General features: G+C 38.1%; 1 protein-coding gene across 2 annotated transcripts in view; it reads left to right on the top strand.

The window, feature by feature from the left end:
- Window positions 1–14412, top strand: part of TEK (TEK receptor tyrosine kinase) — a 39376-nt gene that overhangs the window by 15612 nt on the left and 9352 nt on the right. The window contains exons 3-12 of one of the 2 annotated variants that reach the window (XM_038124089.1): window positions 3435–3545; window positions 6720–6872; window positions 7748–7879; window positions 9017–9157; window positions 9338–9466; window positions 10421–10575; window positions 10833–10974; window positions 11348–11509; window positions 12317–12451; window positions 13255–13548. In XM_038124089.1, coding sequence (XP_037980017.1) covers window positions 3435–3545; window positions 6720–6872; window positions 7748–7879; window positions 9017–9157; window positions 9338–9466; window positions 10421–10575; window positions 10833–10974; window positions 11348–11509; window positions 12317–12451; window positions 13255–13548 — 1554 coding nt within the window. The remainder of the gene's footprint in view (window positions 1–3434; window positions 3546–6719; window positions 6873–7747; window positions 7880–9016; window positions 9158–9337; window positions 9467–10420; window positions 10576–10832; window positions 10975–11347; window positions 11510–12316; window positions 12452–13254; window positions 13549–14412) is intronic. The other variant, XM_038124090.1, reaches the window with a different exon arrangement.

Consider the following 14412-nt stretch of genomic DNA (forward strand, 5'->3'; position numbering starts at 1 on the left):
TTTCCACTTAAATGTTGTTGTCTGCATAATTTTTAAAGGCAGAATATGTTTTTCAACAGCAAAAATTGGGTTGTTTCCCATTGGAGACACCAAAGTCAAAGGAAGAAGCAGCACTTCTGGAAACCCAGCCACTGTTTTGCATCCTCCTGGCAAGAAGCTGGTGGAACACTCACTAAGCATTAATCATTTTGGTAGCCCTACTGACTCAGTGGGAACTGCCATCTCCCTGATTATATACCTATTATCAAATATAATCATACAGTGAAGAATTTTGCTGTGTAGTATGGAAACAGTTTCATTTCCCAATTTTATTTATCATCTGCTATTCTGAGAGTAACAAGTCCATTCTTCTGAATTCTTTATACTGAAACATTATAGTTACACATGCAATATTCATACATGCAATGAGAGGGGACAGTTTATGCTTTATCTTCTTATAGAAAGTGATCCTTATTCTGCATAAGTACACATGTCTAGAATAAAACACCACAGAGTGTTCTCTCCTTCCAGTCAAATACAATTTATTCAATTTCTCTGCACAATAAATGTTTATTTTCATATATGTGATTGAGTTTTCCCCACAGAAACTCAACCATAGAGCTGTCAAAGGGACAATAATGGAAATGCTAGCAGTAGAGTATTATGGCACTTTTCCTGCAGCTCAGTTCATTATGTCTCTATAAGGAATTGGCACACTTGAGATGTGAAATCATGTAATACAAGTCACAATCTAAAAATACGTTGGAGTTGAGCCCAACAGGGAGTGTGAATTCCTTTCCATTGCAACAATACCCTGCAGAAAAGTCTTGTGGCTTAGCCTAACATGCAAAGAAAAGTAGATGGGAATAGAAAAGTTCAATATCTTGTTGAAACAATCAGCATTGTCTCACTAAATTTGGTCCAAAAAGAACAGCAATTAAACCCCATTGGGATCATTTGTAGTTAACAATTAATTTTTTGCAAAAGCTGTTGAATTTTTTTTTCTTAAAAAGATAATGATTTTTCACTATGCATTTGTTACTAATAAATAACTTCTAACTAGGGAGCTGACAGTAGGTTGGAATTGCTTTCAGATTTTGTTGCCTGTTTCTAATGAGAACTTAGTTCATTATTGTATATTAGAATTTTCTGTTTCTCTAAGATGTAAGTGTAGATACAAATGTTTAGGTAAAATGACAAATGCATGTACTTAATGTGAAGCAGGAAGACTCCTGCTGAAATCAATTGTGTATAACCTACAAAGGAATGAAAACGGGTGGCAGAGTCTCAGAGCATAACCACTAGAACTGTGCAAGGGATGGAAATTCCATTCTGCAAAGAATTGTGTCTTTTCAATAGTTGTCTTGTTTCCAACTATAAATAAAACATTAAAATGTCAAAATTTTCAAGGAAATAATATCCTAGGAGAGAAGTTGGCTTGGATCAAAAAAATGTCTTCATTCTTGCTCGTATATTCTTTCTTTAATTTTACATCATGTGATACAAACATTTTGATTTTTAACTTAAAATTCTATTTTTTAATGAAATTGTCAAAGTGTTCTTCCTTTTAATGCAAGAATATCATCCTTTTTACTCTCTCAGATTTTGCAAAATAATGTTGTGGAGGTACTGACAGAATATCTGCCTCATACAAACTTTGATATAACATCTATCTGCTCAGTTTTTACAGCTCTGTTACATATAAAATATGACAGAAAGTTACTTCATAATTTTTTCTCTGTTTTCTGATCCTATCTCTGTGTATTTCTTTCCCACCAAATTTTAGCCAGCCACAAGCTCCAAATTCTTTTTTCTCCAACTGTTGGTATAAACCAAAGGATATTTTATTGACAGTTTTGTAAAAACGAACCAAGAAAGGAGGCATGATTCTAGATGAAGGGCATTTTTATCAATAATTTGTCTAACAGTTTCTATTAACTTGTATATATGTCCCTTAAAAATATTTGCTGTGAAATAAATATTTGCTGTGAAAATATTTGCTGTGAAATGGAACCTCTGAAAATGCAGAGCCGTCTAGGAGCATACATGGGTCTGAAAGGATTCCTTTCAGGTGTAACTCAGGTGGGTCTTATGTCAGAAAAGTCCCACTCACCTGGCTGGGGAGGCAGGTGGCAGCAGAAGGAAAAACAAAGATAGATGGACTTACATGGAAGAACTTGCATAGGAGGAACCCTCAAAGCTAAAAATCTTCAAATCTAGAAAGACCTAACGGATTGGTTTAAATCAAAACATCATTCCCCTGAGTGCTCTAAAAGGGAAAGTACAGAGGTATCAAATTCTCTGTCAGGTAAGGATCTTGATAGCTAGGAAGTCAATTTGGCTAATTCTACAAGAGGGGTTTTTTCCACAGAATATATAAACAACAGTGTGGCATAAGCCCTCAGAGCTAAAAATGGCCTGAAAACCTGAATTTGTCCTGAAAACACTCCACAACTTTCCATTTGAATTTTCCAAGTAAATGAAGGGAAGCATCCTTAACTTCTAACTTGTTTCAATGTAATGTGGTAATTAAAATTACCATTTCACTAGTTTCATTAAAACTGCCGTTTCAAGAAAGAGCTATTTCTTGAGTTTTTTCTGTCTTTTCCCCAGTTATCTTCTGATTTACTGATAAGAAATAGACAGAAATGTTCGGAACATTCTTTTATCTACTGCTTTCTTTGTTCTTTAAATCAAGATCTACATACAAATGTATAAAAGTTCCTTTCTGTTTAAGCAGGAAAATGAATTTAAATTTCCCTGCTGGAAAACTGGCTGATCTACACCAGTCTCTCACACAGAATTTTTATTTTCACTAAGCCGTATTTTCAGGTGAGACTATTTTGGTAAAAGTACCACAGCCTGTGAATATGACTTTTTTCCTTTGGTTCCTAGTGCAATCCAACATGCTCTCTATTTCCAGAATCTGGTGAACCAACACAAACACAGACCTACTACATCTGTGTCACCTCCTCCCAGCTCTGAATGATTGTGGTCTCCTCCTGAACTATCTCACAGTTCTGCATTATAAAGCTTAAGTAGAAGAGAACTTAAATCACCTTAGGTGTTTATTTGCCAGTGACAGCTTGTTCCCTACTATACAATTTCCAGTACTTTTTCCAGTCTGCTTTAAAAATGTCTTAAGAGATGAAGAAACTTCGGAAAGTGTTTTACAGCCACTTGGAGTTACTAGTTAGAAACTGTTTCCAGTTAGCCAGAAGCCAAATATTTTTTTCACACCTCAGGTTCTAGTGGCAATCTGTTGTTTCGAGGTATAGGTAAGTCCTCTGTCTTTGCCAAATATAGGCTGCTGATGGTAAAGAATCACTTTATGCTCTAAAGAAATTGAGGTGTCAAAATCTGAGTGAGGCTCATGCTGTAAACTATTCTCAACTATCAGATCAGAGACCAGATAGAGACAGTAACTGCTATTTATCACATACTTCTGCTTTCAGCTTCGTTCCACCCAGTGGCATTAACTGTTACAGCAAATAAGGGAGAGCATGTGAACATCTCCTTCATCAGAATGGCATCAAAAGAGGAAGATGCAGTGATCTACAAGAATGGTATTCAATCTTTCTTGTCTTTTCTCTTTCTGCTATAATTGTTTTAGCTGAGGGCCAAGTAAGTCTTTTAAAGTTATGGCTGCTGATGCCTATGCTATGCAGCTGTAGCAGGCATCATTCCTCATACATTTAATTTTTTCCTAAAGAGGTGAATTTCCATATCCAATATGTTGATCTGACCTGTTTCTCTTCCACCAAAATGCCCAATCCTCTGTTTCTATCTCTGCTTTGTTTTTTGTTTTAATTTTTGATTTCCTTCTACATCCCTTCCTATATTTGCCTGGTTGTTTTTAGGTTGGTTGGTTGTTTTTCTTTCTGGGACACTGTGAAAACCCCGTTAGAGTACCTTTCATTGCATTTCTACAGTTTTTCAAGTGATTCTTTGCATTCTTCAGAAGGCTTTTTGAGGCCATTTACCTTCTATGATGCCCTTCAAGCTAAGAAATTAATCACCAGTACTCTGCTATTAGAAGGAAAAAAATGTAAACAAAATCTAGTCCTTATTTCATTCAACTACAAAAGTTAGTCAGGTTATTAATTTTGTAACACCAACTCTTCTATCTAGCATGGCACCTAAATCACATGTAATCACTGTTCAGCTGCGTGTTGCTCCTGCTTGACACTTAGAAATATGTGCAGGTTGCTATCTACCTTCTGTAGAAAAGTACAAAAATTGAGGTCACTATAACTCACAGTGCCTTCATAATCAAATTTTTAAACCACAACAAATTATGGTTGTGGGACGCATGTGTAATGTTCTGCTCCATCTTTGACAGTCTAGCTTACAGTGAGCCACCAGGAAACAGGGAGCAAGTATAGCAGGATGAGGTAAGGAAGTGTCAACATAGTGCCAAAGAACTCATGTAGTGAATCAGCCTCAGCCCCAGTTACTGATTACCTGGAGCACTTCAGCAGGCTGGAAGAGTTAAATAGATAAAAGGTGTCTTTTAAAGAGGCAATAGGCAAAGTAGCCTTTCACAAATACCTGTTTCTTTGCACTTCAGAGACTCAGCTGTGTCAGGGCACAGCAGATAAGTTTGCCGTCGCTTGTCATTAAAGGGTCCCTAGGAAATTTTTGTGATCTCCTATTACCAGTTTCTCAGAAAAGAACCAGATGAGATGTTGGAGCAGGACTGCTAACATCATGGTACTCCCTTAGCTGCGATTGCATCTGGAAATTCAGCAAAAAAATCTCAGATTGCCTCTGGACAGTAGGTCAAGTTTTTCAGCTGAGGTTGATGTTAAAACAACATTTCTGAGAAGTCTTGATACAGGAGCTGGAAAAGAAGAGAAAAGGCTTCTCCTACTACATTCATCTGTTGCAGTCTTTCACTTCAGTTGTTTCAAGTACTGCTTCTCCCTTACAGAATCTCACAATGGCTGTCTAGACAATGAGATGATTCTGTTAAACAGGGTTGCTTTAAGACATTGGCGTAACATCTTGGAAAACAAGTCGTAAGAATTGAGCCTTGCTTAGCAGACTGTAAGCATAAGGCTTTCTTAATGCTTTGTTGTCAAGTTTGTTATGCAGCTTAACTTCTGTAACTCAAAAGATACTAGAAAATGCCCCACAGTTTCAAAATTAATCCCTTTAATTATTTGTTCTTTCAATTTGGCCCTGTTTTCATGGAGAATGGTTGTCATGGTCTGTCATGGACTAAAGTGACCCACAGTCTTTATGATGTTTTGGTTATGATCCTCAGCAATATTTTACATTTCTAGGCTGCCTGAAATTTGACAACAGTCACATGGATTGTATGGTCACAGACAGCATAGGTCCTGCCTGATGCTGTTTACCTTCTAAATAATTTAAGAAAAGTGAAAAAGGGGGGAAAAGGGACAAAAGGGAAAAAAAGTTGTTGCATTTTCAGTGTGACTGTAAGGGAATGTAGAAGATGAGGACAATTTGATTCATGAGAGTACCATTGGTAATGGTCATCCAGCCATTTGAGCTTGCGAATCAGAACAGGATCAGACTGTCTGGGTTGTTAATGTGAGCAAGTTGGGATTTGCAACCAGGAGAAGACAAATCCTGAGGGAGACCTCTATAGCAGCCTTCCAGTACTAATGGGAGCTGGAGGAAACCTAGAGAGGGTCTTCTGACAGTGATGGGACTATGGGGAATGGCTTTAATATGAAAAAAGGGTGTGTTTAGATCAGGTACAAGAAAGAAATTTTTGTGAGTGTAATAAATTGTTAGAACAGGCTGTCCACAGAAGTATTGGTTACTCGATCCCTGGAAGTGTTCAAGGCAGGGTTGGATGCGGCCCTGAGCAACCTGATCTAGTGCAAGGTGCCTCTGCTCATGGCAGGGGGTTCGAAACTGGATGATCTTTCAGGCTTCTTCCAACCTAAGCTATTTTAATGAGTGTCATATGGACATGCAGGAGTCATAAAATCACAGTTGTGCTGTGTGGGTGTATTGATGGATGGCTTTGTTTGTACAGTGTGGATGAGCATGTGCACAAATATTTTAGTTGTAGCAGCCTTGGTCTAACAGACTGGAGTGGAAAGACTCCTGGGGGTCCTGAAGTTCAATGGATGAAGCTTCTCTTTGACAGCAACCAGTGTTCCAAAGTTGTTACTTGGTGACCCAGAGGGATGGAAGAAGACCAAATACTATTGCCTCATTTAGCAAACATGTATGACCAAGCACAACAATCTTAGAATAAAATAAAAATGGTCTTTAGTGAAAAAAACCTGGAAGAAACAGGCATGTGTTAAATCTGGAAAGAAAAGATAAAGCTATGCTGAGTTCTTCCTGGTTTTGTCTCCTAAGTAAATCTTTATGCTAGTCAGACTGAATTAGACCTGGTTGGCATTTGCTCTTCAACTCCAGCCACCCTAGAATCCTTGTGGATTGTTATCCCTTACTTCAGAAAAGACTAAGAAACAAAATTACTTAACCACTAAGCTCTTATCAAAACTGAGTGTGAAGTTGTTTGTCCTGTTTATCTACTAAATCTCCTCAAGATCTCTCTTCCTTTTTACTTGCACTTCTCCAATTATGGAAAACCAATGTAGCTAGGGTTGTCAGAAAATTCATAATTAATTTTAAAAAAGGTTCTGCTGCTAAGCTTGCCCCAGCTGTCCTTCAGTAACCAATGCAAGCTCATGTCTTTATTTAGAGGGTGAATGACGTCTGTCTGTGGTATCTGTGTGCTCCTTCTTCAGGCTCCTTCATCCACTCTGTACCCAGGCATGAAGTGCCGGGAGAACTGGAAGTCTCCTATGGTCAAGTTCAACCACAGGATGCAGGGGTTTACTCTGCCAGATATATAGGAGGAAACCTTTTTACTTCTGCTTACACAAGGCTTATTGTAAGACGTAAGTTGCATTAATGTGTGGTGATGATTAATAGTTAAAATTCGAAATTTATCTGAAATGAAACATATTGTACCCAAATAAGGACCAAATAAAATCTTTCTTGACATTTGCTGCTATCAGATTATGTCAGAAGAAAGTTTTGTACCTAGGGTGTTTGGTATAAGCTGATATTGATGTCAACAGCTGAGAGAGGAAAAAAAAACATCCCATCAGATTTAGGTTGAGCTCATCTTAGCTATGGCCAGGACAGCTAGCTCTTTTGTCAGCATCTCAGCTTTTCAAAGACCAAGAATGAATGAAGAAGGTAATTCTTCACTGGGTCTCCCCGTTCTCTGTGGTGGGTTATATCCAAACCTCACTTATCCTAAGGTCCATCATCTTTAGCATACATTATTATAACTTCCCAAACTACCTTAGTTTTAATTAGCTTTTAAGGTTCACTTCCTACCAGATGAAAGAATGAGCTGGGATATTTTCCAACAAGCATTTTACATACTTTGCTGCTCATGCTGCTGTGTCCATCAGATATAAAGAAAATTATATTCTGTTAACTTGGACAGAAATACAAAATTGATGTGAAAAAATGGATAGTTGTTCAAATATCTCACATTGTAGATAAAATATTTTTCATTAATGAATGTCCACACGATAGTTCCAGGAGTTATGAATAAATAAATGTAATGCCCTAAATTTGGATTTTGAAGTTACTGCTACTTTACTAAAAGGTACTAAAATGGTCCAGTTGGCTGGCGTGTGGGGTTCTATATAGATTGTACTTTTATGTATTTTAGTGTTTGCTCTAAAAAGAATATTACAACTTGAAGGGTTACTGAGTAAGAAGACAACAAATATGTCATTATATTTTTCCATAAAAGGATGTGAAGCTGAGAAATGGGGCCCTTCCTGTAGCTTCCACTGCCCTTCCTGCACAAACAATGGCATTTGTCATGAAGATACTGGGGAATGCATCTGTCCTCCAGGTTTTATGGGAAAAACATGTGAGAAAGGTAAGTAAATAATATTTTCAGCGATTGCTTATTAATTTGTTCTCAGTAAAAGAAATTGGCACATTATTGAGGGAATAATTACATGGAGTACCTGGTTTTATTCTTGAAAGCTGCAGCATTTATAGCTGGTGCTAGAGACAGGACAGAGTTGGGTCAGATGAATCCTGAATTCTGTTCTGGCTGTTCTTGCAGCTGTGATTTAACTTCTCTCTTTCTCTCTTCTCCTAGTAGAGATTATTTTGCTAGGGATGATGAATGTTTCCAACACTTCTTGATCAATATGCACTTGGACAGTATGCTACCTAATATCTCCTAGGCCTTTTTCTCACAAAAGGCTGGACCAGATGATCCTTTGAGGTCACTTACAATCTGGGTTGTGCTATGACTCCCTTGAAATAAGTATGCTCAGTGCTGCTGACTAACTTAAATGAATGGTGGTACAGGACATCTTAAGAATACATTGGCACTAGGAAATATGCTAGAGATTCCCTGGCTGCTTCTGAAGAAGCTACTAATATGCTCACAGGGTGCTTTGTCTCTGTAGGGACATCAACTGTGTATCTGTTGTTGCAAATCTTTGTGTGTGGCAAGTCGTTTGGATTCTGGAAAAATTAGAGTTGACATCACATTTGACTTCTCCAAGCATCTTTTGAGTTCATTGCTAAATATGTATCCTTTTATTTGACTGAATTGCAGAGCTGAAAATAATAGAGCTAAGCTGTTGGAATAGTTGGCACTCAAAGCACTCCAGCATAGTGCTGCTCTTATCATAGAAGCAAAACCTTGACATCAGCAGTTTCGCATGCATTCACCACTGAGAATATTTGGGTTTCATGGCACTGCTTGTCCATTTTACATTAGAAAGGCTCATAAACACAATTTATTGCTGAATCTGTGTCCCCATAGATCTAAAGCAAGGGTGCTTGGCTGACAGATCCTCCCAGTGAGAAAATTGTTTCTACTGCCTGTACTTGACTATTGGAACAGCTGTGGCTTAAGTTGCTGTGGTTGTTAATATATCAAAGTGCTATTTTTAATTTAAATTCATGTTTTCTCTTGTTTAATGAAGTATTATTAGAAGCACTAGCTCTTTTGTGGACAATGTTGGGTTATTCTTTCCCTCTCTCCCTTCAACAGCTTGTGGAGCCAACACATTTGGCAAAACATGTGAAGAGACCTGTAAAGAAAATTATGGCTGCAGAAACTTTATGTTCTGTTTACCAGATCCATATGGTTGTTCTTGTGCCACAGGATGGATGGGACTGGAATGTGATAAAGGTATAGTGAAAAAAAAAAGAAAAAGGGAGGATCCTTAATGTTCTGCACACAGGAAATACAGAAGGGAACCAAGAGAAAAGAGTAATAGATTATATATCTTACAGTCATGAAATGAGACTGAAAAATACTGGAAGACATTTTCTAGCACCTTTGCACTAACTGCAACATATGTACTTGCAGAATGCAAACCTGGGTTTTATGGGTCAGATTGCAAACTCAAATGTAATTGCCACAATCGAGGAACATGCGACAGATTTAAGGGCTGCATCTGCTCCTTTGGATGGCATGGTCCGCAATGCGAAAAAAAAGGTAAAGTAAGGTACTAAATGGTTGTTCCCAGTGTAACTAAAACAGTTCTTAATGCTGGTACAGCATTACCATTCCAGGCTGGTATTTTTGCTCTATCCATTGCTTTTCAGGGATGCAGACACTTCTGTACAGCCTCATTGCAATACAGTATTTTTAAGCCTCTGACCTATATGTTGCAATTATCAGGATGATATCATTAGATTGTCAAGCTTCACTCCACAGGACTTGATTGATCTTAACATTAATCCCTGACAGAACCTGCACATCCAGCTTTTTGTATAAACTCACGGTATTTTACCATTACCTACCTCTTAGTTGGCTGCATACATGCCTATACCATGAGCTTCATGACCTGAAAGTGATGACTGAGACATAAGACAACACCAGAGTTTAAAATTGCTCTGTCTCTCTGGGAGAAAATTAAGTTTACAAAGCTGAACACACTTTGTCTCTTTGGATTCAGGCAAGGTATTCTATAAGATGCATTCGGCATTTACTATTCTAGCTAGATAAATAAAGTGACAAATCCACTGCTGATTTGGGAAACTTTTTAAAAACAAAACCAAATAGAGAAATAAGGCTCTGATGCAACCAGCCAAATTATACTCTTGCAATCTGTCTGGTCTTACCAACAGTCAAAATAGAGAGCAAGTAGGTACTGTACATTCAGAACAAAATGTGTGCATGATTTTGTCATGGCTAGACTGTTTGTGCTTAAAATGTCAACAACAAAGAGAGGGGAGGGATCAGAAAAAAAAGAAGAGTGAACACAGGGCTTGTTCCTTCTCACATTATATATAAAATGATGTAAAAATGTTGACTTTGTGAAGTGTGATTCTTGCATATGCCCACGTGAGGGAAGGCAGAACCAGACACCTACACTGCCTGCGCACCTAAACCTATCTTTTAAAATGTCTGTTGGAAGGGTGACATTATACTATATATCTTCTGTAGGTCCAGCAGATCTTTCGCCTCAGATAGTAAACTTAGTAGATCCTGTGGAACTCAATTCTGGTGTTGAGTTCAAGCCATTTTGTATAGCAACAGGGATGCCGCTTCCTAAATCTGAAGAATTCAAACTCTTCAAGCAAGATGGAACTGTCCTGAGGGTAGGCTCCTGATCAATTGCTTTCTGCTATTTCTAATGTTTATATTGACTTTATCTGTAGTTAATGCATATTGTAGTTTTCAAGCATAATATGAAATTTTGGTATTCTGGGATACCCCATGAACTTCTCAGCACATATGGAAAATATGAAGTTGACCATTATAGATGCTTTTATAGATATCACTGAACTCAAAGCATCATTGGAATACTCCAAAATGCCCAAATTTTTCAGGTGCTGTACATCTTTTGTCATTTCAGCCTGATGAAATTTCTACCAGTAATCGTTCTGAAGCCATGTTTAGAATTAATCGAGTCCTGCCTGGTGATACAGGAACTTGGGTTTGCAGTGTGCAGACAGTAGCAGGAATGGCAGAGAAACCATTTCAAGTTACAGTCAAAGGTAAAAGCTTTCTTCAAGTGTCCTTGTGTCTCTAATTTTAAGCACAGCTTTATACTCTAGCGTGTCTGAGCTTTCTGTTCTCTGCACTGCTGGAAAATGCCTGAATAAATATTTACAGTTGGAATATGAACAGAAACCCCTTATAAGTAACATACTAATTATGTATATTGAAAGAATAAGTGTGATGATGATGTTTAGAAGAGCACCCAAGGGGTTTTTTTTAAATATCTTGTCAGCTTTAGCGCATAAAGGCCCATGCATTTTATAAGAGTTTTGAAGAGCACCTTTCATTTTCCTACAGATTTAGGAATAACCAGAGTCTTACTGATATAGAGAGGTAAAAGGTTAGTTTAATATATGCATTCTTGTTCAGTTCCTCCTGTGCCACAGTATGCCCCAAGGCTGACAGACAGAGGTCATAATTTTCTCATAATTGATATCAATGCTGAGTTACACAATGGAGATGGACCTGTTGTGTCAACAAAACTTCTATACAAGCCAGCAAAACGTTATCAGTCCTGGATGTCTGTGGAAGGTAAGAAGATGTTTTTTAATTCCATTAAAGACAAACTTCACCTACCAACTGAAACATCATGTGTTTCTGTTCTTGATTAGCCTCAGAAGACTCTACAGTGCATAGAAATTAAATCTTTTGTGACTGGATGTGTGACTATTTATCACTACACATAATGTTCATGTGCATGTGTTACACCAACAGTTGTTGAAAGTGTATATTCACTTCAGGAACAGAAGGTTTTCCCCTCCTTCCTTAGGATTAAATGTACTTAGTATTGGGCCCAGCTATTTTAAAATTCCGTAACAGAATAAACAGAAGATTTTCAAGAGCAGTGGGCAGTATGGAGGCATGCTGGGGCATCCACCATCGTGTGTTGTGTTCATTGTAGCCCTAGTGAGACAAATAACTTACTTATCAGTAATGGTATAGGCAAAATAAAACCTGCTTATGAATTAGATGACCTCCTCCAGCTATGCTTTCAAATTTTATGCCTAGCCTAAAATACTACAGGAAACATTCCAGGACCTTTAACAACAGCTCTTAATAAATCAGTATAATCCAAGATTTGCGTACAGAAAGGACATTGATTAAGCAACCAGTATTGTTTTGTTGTGAAAGAACAGCAGATGAAGCAACCTTTGGACTGGGTTGGAGCTCAACTTAAAAATAGTTATTTTATACTTCTACTTAGTTTATCCTACTGAATCAAGAACAACAACAAAAAAAGGACCCTGCGTATCTTAAGTTGTATTTTCCAAACAATTTCTTCCATAACATACTTCAACATGGGCCATGGCTTTACTTACTTTTGACTTTTATTGTCAGTAAAAGGCACAACTAAAAGACTGGACAATCTGGAACCCAAAACTGAATATCAGTTCTGTGTTCAGCTGAGTCGGCAAGGGGAAGGTGGGGAAGGCCATCCTGGACCACAGGCCAGCTTCACAACAGCTGCACTTGGTAAGGGATCATCACAGTTTCTCATAAATGGGGTATTTCCACTCTTTTTCTCTGCTGTCTGTTCCCTGATCTCTGTCATCACACTTTCACTTGAGCAAAGAAAGTTGCACTTGAAAACTTTATAGACTCTTTGAAAAGAATCTCAGGCAAAGGGATATTAAAAAAAAAAAACAAAAACAAAAAAAAAAAAAACAAAAAAAAACAAAACAAAAAAAAAAAAAAAAAACAAGTTGAAAAAAACAGAGGTGAAGAAAAACAGAAAAAGGCAGGGCTCTTATTTTCCCTGATTTAGAGATGAGGGATCTATGAAAGGAAAAAATTATATATTTTGCCTGGCTATGCAACAGAGTTGGAGATAAGAATCACTTTTTTGCAGTCCTTCTTCTTAGTGTTAGATCAATTTACTTTAAAACTGAAGATATTTTTACAAGCTGGAAAGTTTTTAGTTCATTTAGGATAGATCCCAAACTAAATAAACTGAATACAGACATACAGAATAAATGAGGATTGCACCAGGACCTATCTAGCAAGACAACAACTGTTGGCTTCTCACGTCTAAAAAGTGCATCTGCAACACCAGCTCATTGAAGATGCCATTTTATTGGCACATCATCTGTTGCTAAGATACTTGGGACTGTCAACACCTCGTAGATTTAACTTCAGCCAAATGATGTGGGATGGCTGAGACAATTACCCTATGTCACCCCAAACTGGGGCAAGTGGTTGGGAATAACTGTACCCCTATTTTAGCTTAGATACCAGACATGAAATGTTGTTCCCTGTTTCACTGTGGCTTTTCCAAGGTCTTCCTCCACCAGAAGGTATCACTCTCTTTCCAAAAAGTATGACATCACTGAATTTGTCATGGCATCCCTTAACACTGAGGACAGAGGATGATATTCGTGTTGAAGTGGAAAGGAAGAGCGTGAATGACAACGGTGACGAGAGCAGTGTTATTACTCAAGTGCCAGGAAATATGTCCACCTTGATCATTAAAGATCTTGAGCCTAGACAGCAATACATGTGCAGGGTACGGGTGAACACCAGGTCCCAAGGAGAATGGAGCAACTACCTGTATGCATGGACTTTCAGTGACAGTAAGTGCTGATTCACATCCTTCTGTTTAATTCTTCATGTTACCCCCAGTGATCAGACTAATTGTCACTTGATGACTACATTAAATGTAATCCTTTATTTTGGTAACACTTAGTTCCTGATGATCGCTTATGGTTGCTATTGCTATAATTTGGAAAGCTCAGCATCCAAAGGAATACTTCGGCTGGAAATTGTCAGAGCTATTAATGTGGGTCTCTTTTAAATGGTGAAAAACAAGCTTGAGAATCCACATCTTCATTTCGGTGCGACTCATGCTTCTGACACAAGTAGCATTTTTTCCTCCTCAGAATGATGAGCCATCAGAGTTCACTACTCCAAGCTCTTTTGTTACTCAATTCGGCTATGACAATACAGAAATAGTCAGCACTTAAAGAAGAGAAGATACAATGCAAGGTGAAACCCCTGTGAGCAAAGAGTAGTTAAGTATGCTACACTGAAGACCGCCCTTGAACTCCCTGAGTGTGAACGCTGTGCCTTCACACCACCACCACAAACGCCCTATCTGAATGAAGTACCATCTGAACAGCTGTTCATCTGCATGGCTGAGGGGTGACACTGCCCTTACCACACACTGGAAAGGTGGGCTTCTTCCTCCTTATAGGTCATGTAAGGAGGCCCTCACTGAAATCCTACACGTGTTAGTGGAAGTATCAATGGCTGTCATGGGACTCTCCATTTTCCTGAGCTCTGATACCAAACTGCACTGAGAAACACATAAGGGTACTGTTTTCCAGGAGAAGGTACTTAGCTTAATGTTCATGGCTGCGTCCACAAGTGTAGCACTCACCCCTGCTGGTAGTTTTCTGATTAGATTTTTGAAGGTGTTGGTATCAATTTACTTTCTT

This window comes from Motacilla alba, chromosome Z (assembly GCF_015832195.1).
Source record: "Motacilla alba alba isolate MOTALB_02 chromosome Z, Motacilla_alba_V1.0_pri, whole genome shotgun sequence".
NCBI lineage: Eukaryota > Metazoa > Chordata > Aves > Passeriformes > Motacillidae > Motacilla > Motacilla alba.